At 37.0% G+C, this 26739-nt stretch overlaps 1 protein-coding gene across 2 annotated transcripts in view; it reads right to left on the reverse strand.

Moving 5' to 3' along the window:
- Window positions 1-26739, reverse strand: part of CABCOCO1 (ciliary associated calcium binding coiled-coil 1) — a 51089-nt gene that overhangs the window by 8973 nt on the left and 15377 nt on the right. For both annotated transcript variants that reach the window (XM_030241354.2, XM_030241355.2), the window contains exon 5: window positions 24729-24801. In XM_030241354.2, coding sequence (XP_030097214.2) covers window positions 24729-24801 — 73 coding nt within the window. The remainder of the gene's footprint in view (window positions 1-24728; window positions 24802-26739) is intronic.

Below are 26739 nucleotides of genomic sequence, written 5' to 3' on the forward strand. Positions count from 1 at the left end.
TCAGTCAGTGACATCTGGCCTCAAGGACATCAGAGTCATCTGAAATGTGGTAATTTATATTAATGAACATCAATATTAATTTTTAAATAAAAAGAATTTGCTACTGCCATTATGTTTACATAAGAAATATTATTTATAGCTTGTCTTCCTCCTTTCCTACATTTTGCCCATAAATTACTGTAAGGAAACACAATGTCACAGTTACAAATATTTTTCCTTGGAGTTAAAGCTTTTACATATCCTCTTACTGTTTTCAGTAACTACATGAGGACAACCAGGATTTTCTTGCTACTCCAGGAGCTGCTGCCAATTTTAATGCTTGACTGAGTAGAAAAGGGTGCTTCTACAAAAACAGCCAAAGCCTTCCTCTCTAGAGATATCTTAATGCAGAGTGCCCTTAATACCTAGATTCTGTAAGAATCTATCTTAACATACCAGGGAAAAAACCCAACAATAAAACCCCCTGATTTTACTAGGCTGCAGTTGTCTTCTACTGCTTTCACCAAGCTTCCAATTATTGCTGCCAAGTTGCAGATTATTTAGAAAGACAAAATAAAAGACATAAAAAAAATCCCCAGTTGGCTTTAATGCTGAGGACATCACTAAATGATTCACCTTGAAATGGTCATTCTAAATTCACATTGCATTTAGCATTGCCAAATTTAGAGTTATGGGATTACAAAAGAAACTCAGCTTTCATTTAAAAATAAAGTTAGCTCTTATGGTTGCAGAGGAAAGATTGAAAACATAATTCTTGAAAGCTCAAAAACTAGACTGCAAGGAAAAAGAACCAAACAATTATTTTTAAGCAATTCATTATTTTTTGGGATATGTTTCATCATTTTAAATACTCAAGGCTAACATAACCCTTCAAAAAATACATACAGATTTTCAGGAGTGGTGAATAATTTTGGTTTTTATGTTCTTGAAAGTGCAACTCTTGCATATCTGGACTCATCAAAGTATCAACTCACCCCTTTCCACTTCAAGGGGCTATGGAACAAGCCATGGAACAAGCAAAGAACGGCCAGCTCCTATATTGGCCGTACAATCATAATCAACAGGGATCTAAAGTCATTTAAAAAATAAACAAAAAGACACCACAAGCACCTTTCCCACAGGAACCACCTATCTAGAGCTACAAATGTTTTTTAAAAATGAAGGCCCTTTTATTACTTATTGGATCACATCTGAAAACTATAAAAGTAAGTTCTGTTGAACCCAATGAACAACAGGCAGTGGCATCCACCTTTATCAGACTGGAGCTTTACACTTATTGTGCATTTTTTCTACCACATTATTTTATCAGTAAAGAACCAATATGAATGCTGAAAACATTACGATAAAAATGTGAAACAAAACTTGGCCAGGTGCATCTTTGTACCTCTTTCTGGGACCAGGCTTCAAACATTTCATAAATACTTACTGCAATTCATACTCTCAGAAAACCAATTTGCATGAGAGCATGTGCCTTTGGCAACAAAATGGCCTAAAAGAATTAAATTGCTTGGGGGGCTGATATTCATCACACCTGCTTTAGGGGCTCTGTCAACCCCCTAAACCCCTGCTTGCAGGAAGTGCAAAGACAATTGCCTCTCCTGAGAGACAGTCAACTAAGATAAATTAAGAACCTAAAAACTCCTTAATGTACCTGCCCTGGACTGCAGCAAGCACAGCCGGCTCTCTGGCCTTTTCCCAAGGGGAACCTAGGAAAGCTGGCTTCCTCACTCAGGGCCCCTGATTTGCCTGGTGTTGAGAAGTAGGAAATATTCCCTTTTTTATTCAAATGGTCACTGTAGGAACTCAGAGATGATTACCAGCACCACGTGTTCCTGCTGCACCCCTGAGTGCCTAGGAGAAGAGTCAGACAGCTGCTGGCACTATCCAGGACTGTTCTTTCCAGGTGTTACATCTGAGATGCAGCAATATCTCACCAACTCTTACTGTTCCACAGGGCCTTAAGTCAGCCCTAAGACTTCCAAAAAAAGCCTGCTAATGTAGACATGCCTGTTTCCAGCACGTGTGAATCTCCAGTGTTTCTCATGCTCTGCATACACCAGTTCAGAGCAGCCTGTGTACCCCTGGAGCTGAGCCCCACCTAACTTCTCTTTGTTCAGCAAGCACAGACTTCAGTCTTTACCTAAACAGAAAAGGCACCAAGATTCCATAAACCTAGGAATACCTAATCCCCCCACCTTTTAGAACAAAAGGGGCTTGAGAAGAGCCCGGGGGCAACTGCAGAGAAAGTCTGACAGCAGAAAAACACCATTTTGCTGTTGGTACAGTAAAGGGCAGTCACTGCCTGATGATGGAAAGAGGTCCCACCTCCTGCCTTTGTCTGCCACTGCTCTTGGATAGCCTTCCTTTCCTACCCACTTCCTCTGAAATCAGCATTTTCTCCACACAAGACTGGTCATGCACAAGCCCCTCACACAACTGCCCTGTGCTCTCCATGCTCTCTCAGCACCAAATGCCAGACAAACAAGCTCTCTCCAAACTCCTCTCAGTCATTAGGTGCATTTAGACGTGGATAGGCTTGCCTGTATTGATTCACCCCCAGCTGATGCTACAGAAAATAGCTGCACTAACATTTAAAAGGTTGCTTTAAAAAAACCCCAAACCAACACAACCTAAGGAATATTGATCCAGAGCTAAAAGGGGGAAAAAACTGCTCACATAATTTAAAAAATACAATATAGATTTTTTTTAAAGAAAAAATGCCACATTAGAAAACTGCAGAATATATGGCCACATAAAATGGGGAGCTTGTGTTCTTTGTTATTAGACCTAAAACATAAGCTCTTTGCCTGAGTGTGTAAGTTTCTGTTAAAACAACAATTTGTCCTGTGGACTGTAAATTCAATTACTGTTTTTATTGGAATCACATTTTGCTTTGGAAACAATCATGCAGAAAAACAACCAGTAACTTAGACATCTTAAAAACATCTCAGAACAGGCATGGCTCTGAGAACAGATCAGTTATGGTAATTCTTCCTCTGTGAACTGCAAGGTTTTTAAAATCCATTTCCATATTTTTAATTAACACCTAGTTAAAAAAAAAATCTTACTGTAGGTCATTTTAATCACAAATGGGAAAACAAATTTGTTTTATCAGAAAATGGATTCAACACTATTTTAGGGACTTATTTTTCATGTTTTTATCATAAAAATTAAGCCATTAGCATACATCTCCCAATGTGGGAATGCAGAAGCAAGCCAGCTCTCTGAAATTTCCGAGTTACAGTTTTCAGTCACCCCTCTATGTGAAACTAGTCTATTTTAACATCAGAATATTTGATCAGCACACACAAACCCTCCACATAAGTCTAAGGTATCGGTGCTTCTTAACAACTACATTTCTATGGAATTTGAATCTGCAGAGTTTTAACCATGGCCTGTTAGTCTAAAAAAAAAAACCCCTTCCTTATGTGACACTTGGATTTCGTGCCCCAATGTAAAGAGGCTCTCTCATTACGTATGTGTTCATAAATCTGTTTATGCTGCATCTCAGTGTGAGTGCCTGTGTTTGTTTTAACTCTCCCTTATAATCCTGTCATTCACGTCAGATAAAAACGCAGCTGTGGGTAGGGGCAGGGTTGGTCTGGTGAATGCAGGAGTTAAACAAAGCCTTGCCTCAGCACAGCTTGGCTAGGTGGGTGATTTGAAATCTAGTAAAGCTTCCCCTTGGTAAACTGCCAAAGCCAACCACACCTTGGATGATGTGAGGTTGTTTTTGAGAAGGTAACATCTCCTTGCAGATTATCTCCTCCCACTTCAACTTGGAAGGTTTCTGAGAACAGTAATTTCCATTTCTGTTGGGGCATGAAATGGTTTCTGCTAAAAAATAGCATAAATCTCATTCTGCTTTGACTTGTTAGGAAGCTCATGACAAATCACATAATCCAATGTGGATTTTTAGAATTTGTTTCAACAATGCATGGGAAGAAACAAACATGTCTACTGAATAATTTCTCTCCAATTAAAAAAACAAACCAAAAACAGTATCTTAACTTCTTATCCCTTATAAACTCTGTTAACTACATCTTATAGAAAATTACCATATGCACAAGTAACAGAACCAACAAAAATCTAACATTTGCTCAAAGATTTCCACAATGATACAGAATTCTATCACAACTCAGAATAAAGAGCAAACACTTCCAACTTTGGAGAGAAAATTTCGAGCCAGTCATAGAATAAGTGAAGCTAAAGGGTATTGCATTGAGTAGTACACTGCAGCCTTTGCTCTCCTCCCCTTGTGCTTTGTCTCTCTGAGAAACTCTGTTCTACAAAAATAGGTAAAGAACACGTGATCACAAAGTTTGCACACAGTTTGCCTGATGAGATAAAGACAATGTGTCAGCTTTTGATGGGAAAAAAACGAAGCAATGATGCCAAAGGGTTTTATTTATTCCTTTCAGCAGCACCTTTTCCTTGGCAGCTTTCCTAAATAGCAATGTCATAAATACCTAGAGGGAGCAAGCACCCAATGGCAGCATCTTCTCTTGAGAATGCAGAGCCATACCCAGAAACATGACATCGCCTACTCTGAAGTTGCTGCCTTTTGATCTAACCCTTAGAAGAAAGCACGCAGCAGGAAAATCCAATGTGTCTGAATTGCCAAGGAGAGAAGTGGAGAAGAAGATAGGAAAATCACTAATCACAGGGAAGCTTGGCTGGCAGCACAGAGAAAGGCAGGCTGGATCAGGACACAGGACTTCACTTGGTGCTGTGGAAGAAAAGAGCAAGAGCGATGGGAAGCAGCAACCACATCTCATGGGTGGAGGAGAGGCAGTAAGGCTGAGCATAACCTGGAGATCAGATCAAAGGTCTCACTCTGAAGACTCCTGGAGGTAGGCCCTATTCACTTCCTTACTTACATTAGGCTTTTTCCCTCCAATAGTCCCTTGCTCCATTGAGACAAAATGTCACATATCCCAGGTCCTTCTAAGATGTCATTTTCCATTTTGGTTTTAAGAACTGACAGAATGTGAAGCAATTCTCACCACTGTCACTGGGTTTGTGCTTTTATGTTGGCCAGAAATACTGACCCCTGCATGGAAACACAGTCCATACACACACACACATATATATATATACAACTGCTAATTGTTTTTTAAGCCTGAAAGGACTGAAAAATAAAATTACAAAAAGGCTTTTAAAGAAGGAGTTGATACCAAGAGCTGAAAACAAAAATGAGACCCTGAACTAGAGACCCTGAAGAGAAAAGACCTTAGCAAGTATAACAGACAAATTTTCAGTTAAGTCCTTCTGTACAAAGTATCTTCACATTTATAGGACTGACTGGTTTAAGAGTTCTTTACAGGTGTTCACTGTATCATGCATACACCCTTATAAATCATACTAGATGCACAGCTCCATATGGAAGAAACAGAGTTGATACGAGTTACCTTTGACAAACTTGGCCCCAGAACCAGAGACAGGTTATTTTTCCATGACAACAAGTAATAGATATATTTCTCTCTCCGTAGTAAATTAGTCTCAAAGCAACACCCTCCATCAGAGAAAGACCTTGAGGCGCTCTTATAATACAAGTGAATGACAAATGGAGCACTTTAACTGGATTTTTAACAGCCCTAAAATTATTAAAATTATAGACTTTAAATAATTATATTTCAGCCAGTGTTTTACTAGTTCTCTCCCTACCTTCTCTGATTTTAATTTTCTCACTTGTCAGCGTGCTTTGGCAGTGAGAACAAGAAAGACCTCAAACCTTTGCTGATTGCCTTCCATGCAATCTGATTTCTATAAATTAGAAGTTGCTGATGGGAAAGCAGACAGCAGTACCCTTTGATCAAGATACACATCTTGATCTCTTTTATCATTTTTTAAAAAAACAATAATATTACAACAAAAAAAAAATCATCATACAAGCTTTTCGATCAAAGTGTGTCACTGTCTGCTTCCCAGTCGACATACTGCCAGTAAATTGGCGCGGTGCCTGGAATGCGCAGGCAGCAGCTGGTGGGTTTGATTACCATCTGTATAGCCACTAGTGTAGAAAATATTATGTCTCCATCTAGTGGGCATCTGCAGTTTACAGGAAATTTCAAAATGGGTTGAAGCAGACTTCCGTGGGTGGCAGGAGCTTCACTCGACTCCCCACCAGCAGAACTGAGCTATCTGAAACAAGGAGGGCTTTGGAGCCCCGCCCCAGTTCCATCCCTGTGCTGGCACTTGTCCTTGAAATAATGTTTTCTGCAGAGGCACTGATAGAACAACTATTTCTGTTCTCACAACAAACCACCTCTTTCCAGTGCTCTGCAGCACCCTGGAAGCCTTGGCGGCCAAAATCTGAAATGTAAAAGAGGTAACAGGAAAAGGAAGGTGAGAGCAAGGATGCCATTAATGACCAGAACTGAAATAAACAGTAAGGAATGAGATGAATATGCCAAGACAAAGCTTCCCCTTATATTAAAATATTACAAACTTCCCCCCCAACTACTAAATGGCAGGACATGCAAAATTTCTGTTAACTCTCTAATATAGTTTCTGATAACATCCTTGACTGAAGAGCAACAGGGGTAACGCAAGATATACAAACCTGTTTATCAGGAGAGTGCCAAGGACACAGTCCTTAGAACACAGATTTTAGAATCCATGTGGCCACCCAAAGGAGAAACTGAGACATGAGTCAGCACTATGACAGCTCTCTCACAACAGTCACAGGACTAGAACAAATAGTTAATAAAGATGAACTCTATTCCATTCATTACACCTCGCTCCTTTTCATCGATTTCCATCCTTTCTGACAACTACTCCACCAGCAATGTACTGACTGGGCATATTTTATGCACAGCCATCCACTGTGAAAACTGCATCCTAATGAAGAATATCAGTACAGCAAAATGAAATAAAAACCAACAAGATCATACTATTGATTTTCTCCATCCACACAGACCAGACCTAAATTCCCTTAACTTGAGAAATCTGTTGAGATAACTCTGCAACATAGCATGATTACATTTCATTTAATGACTCTTCTGAATGCACAATAGGTCCTGAAACAACTCCTCTTGTTGTTCTGAGTATCTTTTAATAAAGTTGTTCTAAATGTGTTTTGATTTGACACCTAAATTGGTTATAGTAAAGCATTTTTTATTTTTATCATACATTTTGTAACATTAGAGGTAAGTTTATTACTCTATAAATAATTCATTCAAAGGAGCTTCAGTTTAATAGCACCTAATAGACACAGTCACTTAAGGCAGCACGCTGGCAAATTCCAGCTTTAAATCAGAAGCTGATCTTTCTTCATATAAAAAAATGGAAACTTCTCAGAAGAAAGCATCAGTTTTAAGAAACTCAGGCATGAGCACTTAAAAATGAAGTCAGTATGTGCCAACTACTGACTTTTGTACTCATTTATTATATTGCTTGTTTGTGCAGGAAGGGGATGAGATTTGTTTCAACAGAAACTAGAAGAATTAGAAACGACTGTTGCTCCCTCAACAATTTGCTGTGATAGAAGCTTTATTTTTCAGGTCAGCGCTCTCCATTTTTGATTGCTCAATGGGAGTGCCACAACGGCTAAAAAAAGAAGGCTCTGAAACTTCAGGAAATAGAAACTGCTGACTACCTGGTGAAGGAATAATGATTTATAATATATGAATAGGGGCAATAATTGGATAGCAGGCTGTACTCAAAAAAGCCTTAATTCACAGATCTGACATCAGAAAGTCATAATCCATCGATCTAGCATCAGAATGATGGATTATGACTTTTTGAGAACATGTAGATATGTCAGCTTCATGAGTATTCCGGGAACCGTAGTCCAAATTGTTTCACTGAGATCATTTGGACAATTTTAGCTTTTTCCAATAAAGCTGATGCACTAATATTTTGAAATATAAAACTTCTGTTGTCTTTCTTCTAAATCCTAAAAATCCTCCAATTAAATATCACAGGTTGCCATAACTTGAGATTGAAGATTTTTTTTTAATTACTTAGAAGTTGTGTAATTTTCTAACAGAGATGACAAGAAGTTTAAAACCTAATTGCTTTTTATGTCAAAAAAAGTTTTCTATTTGAGTTTGGAAGCAAAATACACAAGGTGTTTTCTTTCAGGAGAGAACTGACATATCCTATGCATACTTCCCTCCCAGTCTACTTAAAAAAAAAAGTTATTATGTGGATTTAGATAGAATACTTTATGAAAATAAGTAATATTCTTTCAATGCTTGAATATGGAGAGTTTGAAATATATCTTTTATACAGAAGCTTTTGACATTTTAAATTTAAGAAAAGACAGTTGGAACTTCACTTTACTCATTAAAAAAAAAATGGTCTAAGGTTAGTGAATAAAATATTCACGAATGTTCCAGAGACCATTTCATTGAGCACTGCATATTACTCAAAAGTAAACCACAATTTCATTCATAAAATTCCATTGCAAAACCTTCCACTGGCTTTTCCCCATTACAATTAAGTGAAACCACCTCTCAATTAACAACTGCAACATTAGACTAATTCAGGGGCTCAGATGGGTGGGAGCTCTTCCAAAAATGCTTTCTGCTTCAGTCAAGTGTTGAGAATAAAAAGAAAGTCCCACATTAAATGTAAAATATTACTAAGTATTTTCAATGTATACTCATATTAAAACTATAAAAAACCTGTTATTAAAACATTTTCCAAAGGTATAAGAACTTTGTGTTATACAAGTAACAAGGGCTAAAGGGCAAAAGAAACAAACCAAACCAAGCCAGGGTTGCATATGTCCATATTTTTTTCTGGAAATTCATTTGTCTGGGAGGTTGAGTTTCTCCTTCTCTGGTTTTTCTGACCTTATTTTCCTTCTTACTCACAAAATGTTCTAAAGGGGGCTTATTAATAAAGGAGCTACTTAGGTGACTTTTTTTGTTTGATCCCCCCCGCCTTTGGTCTGTTCCTGAATAAAGGTACCACAGAGGAAATGTCACAGGGCTCTTTTATAACGGCTGAAATAATTTCTTTCAGTAAGTCCTATGTATATATTAAGTAAAAACATCCTGGGTCCAGTGTCAACCCAGATTTCAAAGCAAACAAAAACAACAAGACCAAAGGAAGGGGAAAAGCTGCAGGAAAAAGAATGGACTTTTTAGAGCAGACAGAAGCCATTCACTTCATTTTGACAACTAAATATTAAATGGCTAATAAAAAAAATCACTGCTATGTTCCACAAACTCCTTCCTCTAAACTCACATAATGTTCATAAAGGTCTCACATAAAGGAATCACATCACTGAAAAGCAACTACTTCTTTAAAAGAGCCTTAAGCAACAATCACACTGCACAACTGATCAAAAGAGAGAGCACCTCATGCCATTAACTTTTCTGGGAACTACCATTGGCAGGCTGTAATTACTCACTTGAAGGCAGTCATGAGGACACCATGCCCAACTGTTCTCTGCCTGTGATTTATATGCCTGAGGTAATGACCAGTGGCCAGAATATCAGTGTGGCAGCTCCCTTCAAAGAGCCTGTTGTGCAGCACCAAACCAGGTTCACTATTACTTCATCACCAAACCATCTTCTACCTGCATTTTCCTTGGATCCTTCTCCACCTAAGTATTTACCCAGCTCAACTCAATTAAGCTCATGCCATCAAATGAGAGCAAGCAGGGTGGCTACAACCCTTCCAGGCTGAAGAAAGACTAAAGCCCTTGGGACTGCATGCAGGGGAAGACAGGATTACACTGGGCATCTCCTGATTCCTCCCCCTTTTTGGAGGTGTGCATTAGTCCTACCCCTTTTCTTGTAATTGAACTGGTTGTTTTCCTTCTTTGTCTCCACTGACACCACTAACTCATTTAATGTATGTTATGAAGCACCAGTCAGATGTTGAGTTTCTGCCTTTAATGATGTGTGCTTGAACCAATGACCTTGAAGTGCAAGGCACAATAGATCTTTACCATTCACTCAACAGCCAGGCCTTTATTCAAGTTTATAAGCAAAACCTGTGTGCAAAAGGAACACTTACTCACAATTACAATTATGGTCGTTCTGCTGGAACTGTACATTGCACTGAAAGAATATGAGTTAAAAGGTGCATGAGTTAGTGAAATTCAAATCAAGCAAATGTTTAATACTGAGCCATTTCATCTTTTTCCAAAGTTCAGCAAATTTAATACAAAGCATTGAAATTACACTTCAAGCCCTAAGGCTTGCAATGTTGGAGCCTGCCTGATTAACATAATTAAAAGAATAGCATAACTCAAAATTTAGTAAATAATTAAATATATGCAGACCTATTGTTTACTTCCAACTGATAGCATGATTCTAGCTAAAAATTTGCACTGCTTCATAGCTGACAAGTTCCTAGAGCTCCTTTTTCTTGCTGTGCATATGATTAAAAAAGCAGAGGTTAAACACAGATATAAAAAAAAGAAAACTTGGGGAATTCTATTTTTGGTCACAGTGGTGCTTAGTTCTTCCCTCTCTTTTTTACAATAAGCAGGTGTTGCTAAAGAGGTGAAGAGAATCATGGTAGAGGACACTGAGCTTGAGAAGAGTAGGAAAATGCTTCCTTGGAAACAATTGATCTCCCCTTCCACAGTCACTACATAGCTTGTATTGCATTTTCCTACCTTAGCCAAGATCCAGCTTGCAGAAGAAGCCAAGTTTTATCCACTAGATTACTGGACATACATAGGTTGTGAGACCTGATCCAGAGGATTGCTCAACAAGGGCAAAGCTGACAATTTTATGTGGCATAAAAATCCTGCCTTACACAGTGCTTGTGTGCCACTCACACCTGCATGGCCACAGAGTGCTCCCAGAGGTCACAGAGACAGGCTTTATGGGATGGAAATCTTATTTTCTTGACCCTGAAACCACAGAAAAAGTGCCTACTTTTTCTGCAAATGTTGCCTGCTTATCTTCATTCTCTCCTGCAATGATTCTGCCTTCTCCTTCAGCCACCGCACTGATCAGCAGCCCCTCCCAACATATGAGGTGGAAAGCCAACGACAGAATTAAAACAAGTTGGCAAATGTACCTATATATACATATTTCATGTTAGCACAGTTATGCTTCAGAAATTATGGCAACAGCAATAGAATTCTGCTGCTGTGATCATGGATAATCAAAGCAAGTGAAAAAAAAGCCAGTGCTGAAATATTTTCAAAGGTATGAAAGTCTTTACTGTTGTGTAATTTAAATTTACTTGCCATCACTTGAAATTTCCTTTCGTCTGCATGATTAGAATTTAAATGCTCCCAAAGTACATTAACAAATATAATTCCCGTTATATTGCAGATATACTGCAGCAACTTCCTCTTAATGCTGGAAACTAACTAGGCTCCTTAATTCGCTATAGAAAACACAAAGCACAATTAGTTGAAATGTTTTCAAATGAAGTCTTGTTTGGGAATGACCCACAAGATGAACCAATACAGCACTTTCTACTCTACTTACACATACACCCACACATCACAAAGTTTTAGCAGTATTTTCTACAGCTGTAAATATGGTATGTTTGCATTGTAGAGAGAGTGTTTTTAATGTAATAGTTTTCAGTTTAAGGCCAAATTTTGCACATTGCACACCACAGTAATATACTGTTTATTTTCTATACAATCCTAGCAGTTCCCTTGAAATTACTTGGGGAACAGTGGATTGAGGAAACATGAATTGAATGGTAAATCTTAGCAGCTCACTCAAAATTTATACCTGACAACAGTAAAAGAAGGACAGACATTATAAGCCTTCTCATGCACTATTGCATGAAACATTTTTCTAAAAGTCACCATCCTAAATTCCTTAATTTTCAAATTCAAGATGTTTTTGATGAATAAAAATTACTGTTCCCGGAAGATAGAATTCTGGAGCACATTAGTGTCACGTCAAAGATTTTATGCAGCCTGAGTAAATTGGATCTTAACTGGGAAGTAGTTGACAGACTCAACCTGAAAGCCAGGTAAACATGAAGCCACAACACCCTGCTGAAACACAACTATTTATTGTAGCATTGGTCAAGTTTAGTGTACTCTTCATGAGCAGCTTTAATTTTTCCCCACCATACTGATCTTATCAGATTTGACAGGCAGAATCCTCCAAGTAGCACAAATCTATAAAAATGACCTTTTATGTAACTGAATTCCACAGAGCAGGGTTTAGTTTAAGTCATGCTACCTTTTCTTTACACTTTGTCCATTCTTCTCCAATTGATTTGGTGGAAAGAGAAAATGAAAACTTAAAAAAAATCAAATTCTGCCTGTCTGTATGGGTTAGAGTTATTGGTACCTATCTGATTAAGAAATTTCTTTTGCTACTAAAATTGCTAGTATGTTAACAGATAAATGTTAAGGAAGAAAGCAGATTTGTCTTCTTAATTGAATTAGTTTGCTACAAAATGAAACAAAACCAACTCACATTATGGTCTGCAAAGCCATAAATGTATTAAAATGGCAATCAAGCTCTAAAATACTATAGGGGTTAATTCTCAATTCCCAGAGCAACTCAGTCCCCTGTGTAGCACACAATGCCTTGTTGATAATTTATTGTATAACCTTTAAACTTTCCCATTACCCAAATAAGCTTCCTTACCATAGACTTCTACATTTTATTCTAATGCATATGGTTTGCTGCTTATTAGCTATTGTAATGTTTCCACTACTATGAAAGAAAGAAAAAACCCCAGCAATCCAGGAGACAAAGTTTCATTTAATCTTACACTTGTCAAATATTAAGATTCTCCTAGTCTGTCAGATTTCTAAGCTTGTCTAATGTCTTTCATTTCTATCCAAAATTAATAAAGTCTATCCATGCTGTATGATTTTCCAGTTGCTCCGATTCTGATTATGCACAATAATTTGTAATTTAAATTCACAAAGATGTGCCAATGTAGCAATGTATTTATGTTGTCAGTTTTAAAGGCTTGGCCTTTTTGACTCTGATACCAAAGCCCTGTTCTTTCTGCCCACTATAAAGTTCCAGTAATGCTTGGACTGACCAATTACTGCTGGTAATTTGATTATGTACCCTCTTTCTTTTATTATTTACCCATTTAACTGAGGACTGATCAGAACAAAGAGACAATTAAAATAATAAAATCAGTATGAATAACAAGAGTAGGAACTGAAGACAAACCAGCAGTAGTTCAGAAGCACAGAGATAAGACTGAAATCCTGTCTTTAACTACTCCTATTGTGTTTGGCCATGTTAGGGTTGCAAACAAAAGGATATTAATTTTACATACAGTAATTCAGAGAGCTCTATTTGCAAGCAAGGAGGAAGGACAAAAGATAAAATCTGTCATGATAAAATAAGTAACATTTGGCTCCTTACTTCCACTTTGACAATTTCTTGATTTCTCAAACAAAACATGATTATTAAAAAGAAATTAATGGTTCAGTGCAGAGTTCTATGCATGCAGTATCAAGAGACTCAAGGGGTCATTCTCAAAATCGACAGACACATAATGACATTTTTAGAAATTACACTGCAGGGCACTACAGTGAACCAATGGTAGGATTACTAAAAAAAAAAAAAGAGAGGAAAAAAAAAAAAAAAAAAAAAAGCCACACAAAAACCAACCATCCTCTCCCGTCCCCCTCCCCACCACAAAGTCAGCTACCTAGGCTCTAGCCCTCACTTTCTTTTAATCTAGACCTGCCAGGACAACAGTAATGCTAAAAACTGAAAAAAGTCTATCGTGAGAGTAAAACTTTTCAATACTTCATTGAAAATCTGACCATTACAGGTAATTTAACATTTCTCCAAATGTAAGTCTTCAACTACATCCTAATTCCTGAGGAATACAAAAAGCTGGCACAGTATCTTTCTTAGAACAAAAGAAAATCATTAAGATCCTAAATGTATAACAGATAGAGACAAAAATGATAAATGGGCACCATGAATACAAAATGAATGCTAAGAAAAATGCTGAGAGAATGTAAAGCAGATATTCAAAGTAGAATAATCTCTAAGGAACATCCGTAGCACTCTTTCATTTTATTATATAAGAGTACTATAGGCATTGGTTGCCATGTATTGCAATCTTTTCACAACACACAATGTCCAGTAAATCTAGAAACAGACCTGAATTCCAGCCTGTTAATGCCTGAAACTTGTCCACAGACTTGATCAATGCAAAATTCAAGACAAGTTAAGCACAGGATGTTCTCACAATTCTGAGACCATATTTGGATGGTCTTCCTATAAATGAAGCATGCAACATTCATCTATATCACTTACAATCTATGCAATTTCCTTAGATTGTGTTCACAAGCCAAATTTGATATGCACAGTCAAAATAAATGACAGTGCAAGTGCACAGGAGATATTATTCCTTACCTAGTGTTATTTAAATAGAACAGAAACAACACATCAAGCACAGGAATTCTAATACTAAAAAAATAGCCATATGTATCAGCATGTAATTAATGAAGAGCGACCTGTTCTGTGGGAGTAGTAACAATATTTTCTGCAATATGTATTTACAATATTGTGGGATTCTTGTAGAACCAACCAAAAAGTCAAAAGGACCACTTGTCATAAAAGTGGAAAGCAGAATGTTGAGGTATTTCAGCCAAAACCACCTGTATTTGTTTAGGTATTATCCTGGACACAACACCATCTGCAATGTAACCCTCCAGAACCTACATGGGCTCTGACATAGGCTTTGCAGTCAGAGGACAAAACATGAGGATGAAACCAGCCCAAAAAAAAAAAAAAAAAAAAGCAGAACCCTCACCATATAAGCATCTTAAGGTCAGCCAAACAGTCTGCCCACTCTAACAAGTAGGAAAAAGCAAACATTAAGTATAAACAATTAAGTATTTCTTCTCTTTAAGTTGGCCAAGAGGAGATTCAGGATGAGTTCACTACCAAATTTTCAACAGCGCACATGGAAAGCCAAACCAAAAAATATTTTAGATAATGATCTTAACTGTGAAGAACACCAAAGATTCCAGCTGCTGTGTTTTCAAGCCTGCCCTGAGGAGATATTCTACCTATTTGATGCTTTCTGAGTGCTTGAAACACATAACGAAGTCTCAGCTTCCACAGAAACACAGTGGATTTGTGGGAGACTCAGGCAGCACAAGGTTACCTAAGGCTGATGGAAGAGGCAGATGGGAGCCTATTTCCCAAAGCAGAAGAGGAGAGAATGAGGCTCAGTGGGCTGGAGCTGGTGGGAGGTGGCCATCAGCCCACACTGAAGAAGGGATTGGAAGGACAGAATTTCCACCTTGCTCTGTCACTAGCAGCCTACAAATGACTCCTGTCTCAGGATCAAATGGTGAAGGAAACTGTGCAGACAGGAGAGAAAGGAGCCAGAACCCTACAGTGCCACATCTGGGCTACCTCAGCCTGATCTCTTTGCTGACCAGGTGCAGGGGAAGGAGGGCATGGAGAGCACACTACACCCAATACATTGAGTATGTATATGGCTCTCCTTCCAGCACCATTTGGCAGCTTACTCCCATATTTCTGGTGCCTTCCAATATTGTTGCAGTGTATTCAGACTCTCATGAAAGAATCAAACACTATGCTTTGGATAAACTCCTTTGCCAAAGTTTTTCCTCATTTAAGCCCTAATAAAAACATTTTAAATGATTACACTGAACCTAACTGGTGCTGAAGTCTTCCAAAAGTCTAGCAAGCTTCAAAGAACAAATAATACAAATGCTGAAGAAAACAGTTGTTTTGTTAATATTCTATTTACACAGCTGGATCCTTAGGAATTTTATCCATCTGTATAATTAGTAAGCAAGGCAAATTAATGCTTAGAATTGCCATTTCCTCAGTGAAAAACAAACCATTAAAATGAAAAGGCTCCCCCACAATCTGTCTCTCTCTGTCCCATTCCAGATAGACATGCACACCTCCCCCGTAGCCATGAACCACAAAGTAACTGGAGAGGATTCTTCACAGACAGATGCAATTTATAACAAAGGCAGGAAAAGGCAACCCTAACACAGAGTTTGCTGCCCTTCCTATAAAGTTCACCTCCTTACCAAGAAAAAGCAGAGAATAATTTGTTTGGTTTCTGTACTCAACTCCTTTTTCTTTTATTGTGAAAAGTTTCCATTGTCCTTTTATGTTTTGATTATTGAGTAAGTTTACAGACTTGCCAAATAGCCCTAGATTGTTAACAGACCACCACTATTTAACTTTGAACGCTTTAACAAAATAAAGGCACAGTTCACATTAATATTCGATGCCCTCATTTTATTTATTATCTTTCTTTTGAAATTTAAACAATTTTCTTAGCTAAGGTTTATTAAATGTAAACCTAAGTAGCAATATAAGTTACCTCAAATACCAACCAGACATCCTATAAAACTTAGCTTTCTAATGAGTAACACCACATTTTGCTGAGCTTAGCATATTTACAGGAAATCAAAATAATGAATTTTTTTTTTTGAATTAATATTCAAATACAGCAGATTCAATGTTCAGTAAAAATACTTTATGTTTTATCTTATGAAAAGTCATAAAATTCAAGGTGGAATTAGAAGACACAAACTTTCTGGTGCATTTTAAAAAGGAACTTTAAAGGATTGTAAAACTTGTTCGTTATTTAGACTTGGATTACATTTGTCCTCATAACATCAACTAAACGGATGAAAATTTATTAAGATGTATATTGATTATAAATCATCATGGTAAAGAAATGTCATGCTATTTATTTATATGAATAAGGTCAACATGTTATTCATAACATAAGGTCACAAGATGTATGAATTTGATACTTAAATATTCACCCATGGGGATACATTCCCATGAAATATTACATCACTTGCCCATTCCACCGATATTTTTATGAATACAATTTAATTTTCAAGATGATGAAAAGCTGCTGATAAAAGGTAATGGGTACAAAACAGTTGTTAATTGTACTTTAAGGTCATGGATCTCTGTCTGCCAATTACCAAAAATTATGCAGGAAATCTTGGAAATAGGGCAACTGCTCTGGAAAACCAGTCTCCAGTAAATCAAACTGTACAGGCACCAAAATGGTACCTTCTGGCAAACAACTTTAAAAAAAAGGCAGCTAAATTTGAACCACCAAATATAAACAAAATGTGGCACATTCTTGAATAACTCCATGATCCCTGCTACGTTACATGGAAGAGTTTAACACTGAAAATAGCACTGTACTGCAGCAGACATAATGCACTGGGCTGAAAATAAAATGTGTCTCTACTTTTTTTCAGCAGATTCCTTTCAAGTTACATTCTTTGAACTTCCTCAAGTTGAGTTATTGTGTGAATAACTTTCTGCCAATGTGCCAGCAGCAACCTACCCGGCTCTCACCAGCATTTGTACAAAGTCCTTCCAATGGTTTGTCATACTGGCTGATAAAGAATCCTGTTTTCTATATTCCTGTCTCCCAAGAAACACACCCTATGGGGCAAGCTGGGGACCCCTAGATTGTGTGGGTCCTGCTCCAGCAGAGCCAACTACGCTGTATGGCACCATGATAGAGCTGGGGCTCTGAAATGATCTTCAAAAGCACTGCTTTTGTGTCAAGGAGTTTAAACACAGACATGTAAAAACAGCAATTCTCTTAAGTGTTTATTTTTTTGTTTTAAACCAGAATTAAATCCAACTGCAAAATTCTCAGATTCTCCTATGAAGCAAAATTATTGATCTTTGCTCAAGTCCAAGTACATTTTTTTTATGCTGGTCAAATTAAACAAGTAGAGTTTGCAAAGGTATCAACAGAGTGAGCTATTCTGAAATACTAGAAAAGTAAAACAAACTTCATATCCTAATAGTCTGCCTTCAGATACTTTGTTTAACCACTTAAAAATTTCTCCAAGTCAATACATTTCTGCCAATCTCAATGTCTTCTATTAAAATTTACATCTTGATTGATAACCATTTTTAAATGTGCTGTAGTCTTCTGATAGAGCACTTCATCATTTGGGTCATAGAACATTCTGATGAATAGCAGAAACAGGCTGTCATTAATGTACTGACTATCCTTCTAGTCAAAGCCTACAACTCCTAGTTGACCTGCATTCCAGCAAATAAACAAGTCATTACTGCTCTTATCACAACTATGGATGCCTACATACATTCAAACACATACACACAAACACACACACACGATTCCATACATATGGAAATCAAGTCACTTTCTAAATAAATAACTAAAAATCTCATAGAGCACATCTGTGTATATATTAATTCCTGCATAGTTCCAGAATTGTTTTCCTGCCAAGAATTCAAGTTTTTTTCCCTCTCTCTCTCTAACATCATACAGTCAAAAAATGTGACGCTTTGTCAGTTGTACAATTGAACTAAAAAGTGATCATGAACATCAATTTTTTTTTTTCTCTAGTATCTTTAGTTTTTCATCCTCCAGGGTGCAGAACAATGTGGCCCCAGCCACTTCTCAGTTTAATTCTGTGTATGTGAATAGGTCCATTGAAATTAAAGTTCCCAATTTGTTAAGAAGAGGCGCTTGTTGAAATGCTGGCTGGGTCAGAACCATGGTGCTCAGCACACTGAAGGCACAGCCCATGTCAGCTATTTGGCACTTGTCCTGCCTGAATTCTTTTCTTTCGTGACTTCACGCATGTTTCTGAGTTAAGAAGCAGGCTTGTTTTGTATTTGACGTTTCCTAAGAAATAATTTAAAAAACGTTTTGTTAATCATTCTCTAAAGCCTTATAAAAGTACTCAGCACTGGCTTACGAATTCCACCAGCTCTCTGGAGCTCTCACCAGCTCTTAGGGCAGAGCAGTTCAGCTACCAAAACTGGATGTTAAAAGTTCATTAGAAGACCATCAGCACGTGAGCTACATGGAAATGTAACTGCTAGTCAGGAATGTTAAAAGTTCATTAAAAGACCATCAGCATGTGACCTACATGGAAATGTAACAGCTAAGCATCAGTGTAGCTCCCCTACTGAAAATGAGTACACCAGCGCAATCTTTGGAAAACAAAGGCTGTTTCTACTAGACAATAGATACTTAAATATTTGAAGTAGCACTGCATACAATTCCAACAGATTCCACTTTTCATTCAGACTAAACACAAGTCCTTCACGATCTCCAGTTACAGCCATAGCAAGCCTCAAAATCAAAGGGCTGGATATCTGTGAATTTTGTCAAAAACCCACTGGCTCTCCAGCTGCTTACTTCAGTAATCTGGACCTGGGTACGGCACAATTCTGTAATGGACATCAAAAATTTCCCCTCAGACATCAAAAGACTGAGTACCAGTTTTAAGCATCCACAATCAGAAAATAATGAACCTACTCATGAAGCTGTAGTTTTGATCTTCATAGCAGCAAAGACTTGAGGAACATGTTTTGAAGGAAAAAACTAAAAAAGAGCATGGAAATTAAAGAGAAATGAAATGTAACACAACATCAATTTATCAAAGATACATGATGCCAGACTAATTTCATAGTAAATTAAATAAATAATTTTCTAGACAAAAGCAATGTGAGAGACATGATCAATTTGAGTAGGCAGGAATACCACACAGATGGGACTGAACGCCCTTTAAGTCTATTCACTCTTGTATTCAATGACAAATTGGCAGGCGACATTGTGGGGACATTTTTTTTTTTAAAGCCTATAGTGCACTGGGAGTACCTCAGCTAGAAAATATAGTAACAAAGCAGAACTAGAATAGCAGATGTACAATGAGATAGGCACACGATACAGGTATAAAATGCTTCTAGGACCTATCATGTAGGCTATTCCCAGCAGAGGAAAAGAAAGCACTACTGATATTTTACAAGGCCTTGCTTTTATCTCAGCAACAATATTATGTCAGTTTGGTCACTTATGTTCCAACAAGACTGATTTAAAGTGGAACAATTATAGAACAAGGCCAACAGGATGACAAGAAGCTGGTATGGATGTTAGCACATGCATATCAAAGTCTACCTTTAAAGCAAAGATTAGAGAAGGCTGGCTTTTCTAGTCTAGCTGAATGAAGGTTGACAATAAGATTGCTGTCTCTTTATGCACTAGAAAAATAAACACTGGGGATGGAACAAGAGCTAAAGGTCAATACCAGCAGAAATTGTCACAAGGACAAATGCACATAAGCCTGTCATGAATACACCCAGACCAGAAACTGAAGTTTTATAACAATAACAGAAACCAGGCATCAGGGCACTTTGTAACTGAAGGTGCAAAGACAAAAAAAAAAAGTTAACTTTTTAAACTGGAGTTTGACAGGTTTCTGAAGAGGATTATGAATGTTTCCCTAAGAGAAAGCAGCATGAGAGTTGACAATTGAAGACATCCCTTCCAGTCCTATGTTTTTCTTGATGTCTTTGCCATGGTGATATTGAGAAAACAAAACTACAAAACATCAACTCACTGGTTTTTAGGCACTAAAAATATCTGAAACCTCCAGGCTTTGAAAAGCACTCCATTAGCTGGGGAATGAGTTTCTGTAGTGTGAACTGATATGGAAATGTTCTGGTTTCATACATCTCTAAAATGTATTTCTCAAGAAGTCAGGGAGCAAATTCATTTAAACAATGATTGATTAACCAATCTAAATATGCAACACCTAATGAGGATTACGTATCAAAGTCAAGTCCCAGATTTTAGGGCTTTTGCCATCAGAAGAAAAAAAGCTTTATTAGCTTTCAAAAAGCATATTCTTTCTATCCATCTCCTTAAATTCAAACAAAGAAGGGATTTTGTTTAAACTTGAAAAAATCCCAAGCCATAACTGGACAAGGACCAGACACAGCCCAAATGCTTAATGCTTCAGAAAGTAGGGAGTACATAGAATGAAAGCATTAATGGAAACTAGTCTGGAACTCTAAGTACAGAGGATGATATCTAGTGACTGCTATAAGACTGAATCTGCACTGCCATTAAATTTAATCTTTGATATTTTTACTGCAACCTGACCCACTATGACATCTCTAAAGAAAATTACATTGTACACTACTATTTCAAGCAGTCAAACTTAGCTAGTCATCTGGGCCATAAAATAGCAGATTACTCCATCAGGCTGGCTAAAGCAACTAGGAATAAAACTAGATTTACCAACCACATTATTTTTATTAGGAAATGTTTCAAAGCAGACATAATCCCGAAAGACCTTAGCCACATACCATCCAAAAATACACAACAGAGAGCAGCAAAAACCATGAATTGCAGTATAAGGTACAATTTGTAAATGAGAGAAAAAAATTTGCAAGACATTGTGTAATATATCATCCTATCAAAGCAAAATAAATTAACTAAATGTAGAAATAGAAAATAATAAAAACTTCTACACAATTCATGTATTAACAATTTAAACCTTTGTTCTAAGATCTGACGTGTTAATAGGAAATGCTCCATTGACTCCCTGAACATCAATATTTAGTCTGTACCCCTTTTGCTTTCCTTGAAATTGCGAGCTAATATAGGTGTACTAAATCACAGCTAGAGAGCAAAATGTCCAGAACAGGCAGAAGGGAAAAAAACAGCATCTTTAACAGCAATATTCCTGGAGAACTCTGGTGTGGTAGCACTGCTTGCATTTTATTTTGGATCACAGCCACAGAACAGCTAAAGCACAGCTTTTTCTGTAATCATTCTAAATGGGGGGAACTGCTCATAATAGTAACAAGAAAAAAAAAATGCAATGAATTTACTTGGCAATCTTAACACTTCTCAGCAATTCCTTGTACCGTCATGTTTTCTAACAGGTATTCATGCATACATAATATATAGGTCTTTGTAGATCTGGAATGAAGAAGTAAGGGATCTGATAGCTAGAAAGGCAAGTTTTAAATTTTAAATCCTGTCAAAGTAGGTTAGAAGTGTGATGTGTGTTTTATCATCTAACCAAGCATTCATGTCTTTCTGTTTTAACCTTTTTTTCCTAGGCAATATGATCACCTTAGGCAGCAGTTTGAGGTTTAAAGGCTTTAGCCCATGCAAAATTTTTTATATATATATATATATATATATATATATTTTTTTTTTTTTTTTTTTAAATTAGCCTGGCATTTGTTACCTTTTTTTAAGACCTGAACACTGTCTGTGTTTCACAGAGGTGGCTTTATTATGCTAGCTGCATCAAATGCAGAATATTAATCAGACTGTGAAGCTCCACTAATTATGTTCTACATTTAAATAACTTACATTTTGTTAAGTGGCACCACCACAGATATTGTATGCATAATCTGAGTTTTGAGTCATTTCCCTTTTCTTGTCTGATTTTATTCTACACAGGAAATGACAGGGTCATTTGAAAATAGCTGCAGTGAAAGATCAAAAAGGAAACTTGATTGAGAACACTGTATAATTGCCTGCGCTAGAGAAAAAAAAAATTCCAACGACTTTACAACCCATCGCTATAAGATTTCACTGGAAAACACACACTATGGTTTCCCTAAAAGGATATCCATTACAACACTGAGTACAGCTTTTATTTGTTGTAGCTGTATCTCTTTTAAAGAAGCAGATCTTCTCCTGAGGGTGCTGGGCTTTTATTCCGTAGGTAATTTTTTCGGCACACATACTCACTGAGCTAAAGCCATTTCAGTGGAAGCAAATCAATTCTGTTGAAGCAAGTCATTTCACTGACTCGTCTCAAAGTGTTCATTTGCAAAAGGAGATAATGCTGTAATTAAGCTCTTGGAACACTGTGGTTCTTGTTATTTGGGCAAATCTGGCCATTACGATTTAGAGTGTCCTGTTCCAAAAAAACAGGCTTTTATTGCAGGAGCTAAAGAAAAATTTCTTAGACATTAGTTGCACTCAGCTTAGAGTCAGGATCAGATCCAGCTTTGGGCTGTGGTGTGTCTGCAATGGACTCTTTTTTTTAGTAAGACACTGGTCTACATAACATGACAGCAGCCAAACTTTCAGCACAAATTTTCTATCTACTTTCAGCACATGGATTTCAGTTGATCTCCTGTCCCCTCAGCAGATGCACTGCAGAGCAAGTGACCCCAGGTGTGTCCCTGCCACAGCCACACACACCAAACCATGGCAGCCCAAAAAACTGTACATCTCAGGGACTGCAAACTAGAAGTAATGATCTCTTTTATGCATAAGAATTACTAAATAAAACAAAGTTACAGCAAAAGAACTTGAAGTCTATGCTGAGTTCACCTCTCCTCACATTTTAACACATAAAGCAAGTGCAAATAATGCCATAAATTTGTATGTGCAGCTTCAATACCTTAAACTTTTACTTATTGAAGAACAATGCATCACCCTATCAAAATGAACTCTAACAGAATATAAGTATTGATTTTCTTGGGTGTTGGGAGTGTAGTTGGACAAATTAAAAGCTCTCTGCCATGTAGCTCAGAATACAAAACAGATGGATTAAAGTGAAGTGGCACCATAGGTAAGAAAAGGCATTACAGCTAAAGATTGTCATGGAGGGTTTTGTGACAGTTGTAGCTGCAGACAGCACTTGTTGCTTGGATGGATCATCACCAAAGTCATTCCCTGAAATCCATTCCTGCCATAGCCCAGAGGTGCTAGTACCCTCAGCAGAGGTGATGCTCTCCCCAGAGCCTGCCCAGGGCAATCCCTGTCCTGTGGCTGGGACAGTGCATGATGACCTCACCCATCCAGAAAGAAGACTTCAGGAAACACAAACACATTTCCTTTAAGCTAGTCTGAAACCTTCTAAGATTCATGTTCCAAGTTTACACAATATTAACCTAATCAAAGCCTCATTAAAATCGATTTTACCAATTAAGAAGTGCTAACCACCTATTGATCTGCTTACTTAACACAAAACCCCCATCCTAACATAGTAATGCTGAAGTTCTGCTGTACCTTTGTATTGACAGTTTTGTCACCTATTTCATCAGTTGGAATTTTAACCCACTTTGTAAATGACAAGAATAATTGCCAAATATTTGCATCCATGTCAAGAAAAGTCATTTTATAATATGGCTTCTTAAAAGCAACATGGAAAGCAATTATCCCACATCACCAGAGTCAAAATACCAGCTGGAAGTGTAAAGGAGCTTTTCTAGTGCGCTAATTTTAACTTCATTGTGTACTGAGAAGCTAAAATATAAGTACCCACCAAAAATAATACACTACTGTGCCCCTCTGGGCCATCAGTTGGCTCCTAATACAAATTTTTAATGGAAATTTTTTTTAACATATAAAAAGAAATATCCTCAAAAAGCACAGTCAGGCTAAAGGAAGGTTTATGTGATTAATTGAACCTGTCCATTTGATTAAAGGCCATGTTTTGCATCAACACATTTTCTTATGTAGTTTTTCACATGTAAGTTAGAACACATGACAAAGCTCATTGTGATGCCAACTCATTATTGTTAACTGAATTCTTTCAAAATGCTCAGTTTCTAGCTTTTTCTTTCTTTATAGTCAGTATAATTAACTCTTGGTGGCTACAGTAGAAACAGAACTCTGTACATGTACATGCACATGCATACATGTCTGTATGGGGGCTGTGGTCAGATGGCACACAGCATTTTCTGATTTTGATTGCTGATTTTAAAGCAGAGTCAGACTCACATTGCTAATTCAAATTACATGCATCAACTTACAAATACCTACACAAAAGTGTTCCTGATTTAACGCAACTAATGACTTAACCAAGCAATGCATTTACACTTTTTTGAGATCCCAAATTAATTTTGAATATGAGGATCAAAACATCTTAACTTGCGCTCTTTAATCAGCCGTTTTACGTTAGTAATGCCGCGATGTTGACATGAAGTTGCTTTGAGCAATATAAAACATATGCCATGGTGCACTCGTTAAGGAACTCTGCATAATGAGTTCCATCTATATAAATGACTCACCTCATTACTTATCACAGGCTCTTCTCTACGAATGTGGAAGAGGTATTCAAATGCTATATAATGTTGAAATAAGCTGAAAAAACAACATAACATAGACAATCAGAGCTCTAAGTTTTTGGAAAGGTAACAATATTACAAGTTTTCTTAAACTAAGAGGTACACTCTAGCATGGTAACAGTCCAAATTTTAAAAAGAAACAGTTGTTTAACTTCAGAAACAACAAGCAGCATATTTACTTTGCAGGATTTATTATCAGATGGCTGTAGAAAATACAGTGTGATACTTAAAAATACATCCACTTAGTCCTTATGAAACTGAACTCTGAGAAGACAAAGTTCTCCTCTGAAAAAAGTTATTCCTGAAACACTTATCACCAGGATACTTATGCCTTTATTATCAGCAATAGCAGACAAGGAAACAAAGCCAAATCAGCTTTCAGATTCTGGGATGTGCTGCCAGTACAGGGAGAAAGTTTGATCTTGGAACACCAAAACAATAAAGAATAGAAGTATTTATTCTCTCAAGGTCACTTTGCAAAATTGGTGCAGTATTTCCTCAAAGAAAAACTAAAAAACTAGATTAACACACAGCAGTTTTGTGTACTACAACAAAAGCAACTTTAAATAGACTTTGTCAATGGACTAAAATATTGATCTTCCTTAAACATGTATGGCTTTCCATTTCACATGTTTCAAATAATTTTCTTTTTTTCTTTTTCTACTGATCAATGATATAGGATTTGTTTAACCAAAAGTTTTGTTTGTTCATAGTCTGTTACAATTAGTTCTTCTCTTACAATCATGATACAGAACCCCTGGCTTCTTTCACATTATTTTGACACATGATTTAAAGCACTGCTCTGTGATTTCATAGCAAGTGCAGGCTAAAGAATGATTCTAATAATTTATTGCTGTCCTGCCTGTTGTATCTGTGAAAAGTACTGCAATATTTGCATGGAACATCTGTAACTGGTTCCTGTGCTTTCTGACTAGGGAAAGAACCCAGGTTCTTTTCTTGGGAGACTCATCATTTGGGTCAGCAATACCTTTGGCTTGGTACTGGCAAGGCCCACATAAGAAGTCTGGCTGCCATCAGGTAGAGGCTGCTTTCCCCCAAACCCAAAGCACACAGGCAATTAATTAAGTCCTTACAGTATTTGCGATTTCATTTAAGTACATTTTTATTGCAGCACTTCACCAAAGAATCCCTGACACGTTTCAGTGGAAACACAGAAATTATGTTTAAAGAGACTTCAGGACTTAACCTGGAAATGACTCACACTGATTTATGTAAATATATGTCCCCTTTCATCCACACCTGTAATTTGGTAAAATTCCAACAAGGATTATTTAAAAAGAAAAAATATTTTATGAACATCACAGACACACAGGAAATATGACATAAATCCTTCCAATTGGATTGGCAGAAATTAATATTTCAAATTTGTTCTTTTATCCTAGTGCTTTTGAAATAAGCCAGATTTACAGCACCTAAAAGTCAGGTCTTTTCCTTCCCCTCCCCTCCAAATGTGTTATGGTATTCTTCATGGACTATGTTACAGGTATGTATAATTTAAAATATATACCCAAAAATATTAGTAATTATTTTTGACATTACTGAATTTTATGTCTTTATTTTTAAATTATCTCTGTTCAACCTGGCACCTCTAATCCTGTATGAAGGAAAAAATTTCTCTATTTATTGGTCTTGAAATCAAATTACATAAATCAGACATCAGCGTTTATTTAGAAAAAAAGTGTAATTTTCTTTCTTCTACCAAGCATTATAAAAATGCCCCTTTTTGTTTCAACTTGATGTGAACAATTTAAAAATTCCATGCCAGTGTTTCTAGCAATTACACAGAAATAATTTTACTTGCGTAAGTAATATTGTTAATAATAGGCACTCTTATGATGTCATATGAGAATCTGAAAGTGATTAACAATGACATATTTCCCCAGCTCCAGTGCTTCCTGAAAAGAAAATGTCAGGAGCTATGTTGATATGTGTT

Source organism: Serinus canaria, chromosome 6 (genome assembly GCF_022539315.1).
Source record: "Serinus canaria isolate serCan28SL12 chromosome 6, serCan2020, whole genome shotgun sequence".
Lineage (NCBI taxonomy): Eukaryota > Metazoa > Chordata > Aves > Passeriformes > Fringillidae > Serinus > Serinus canaria.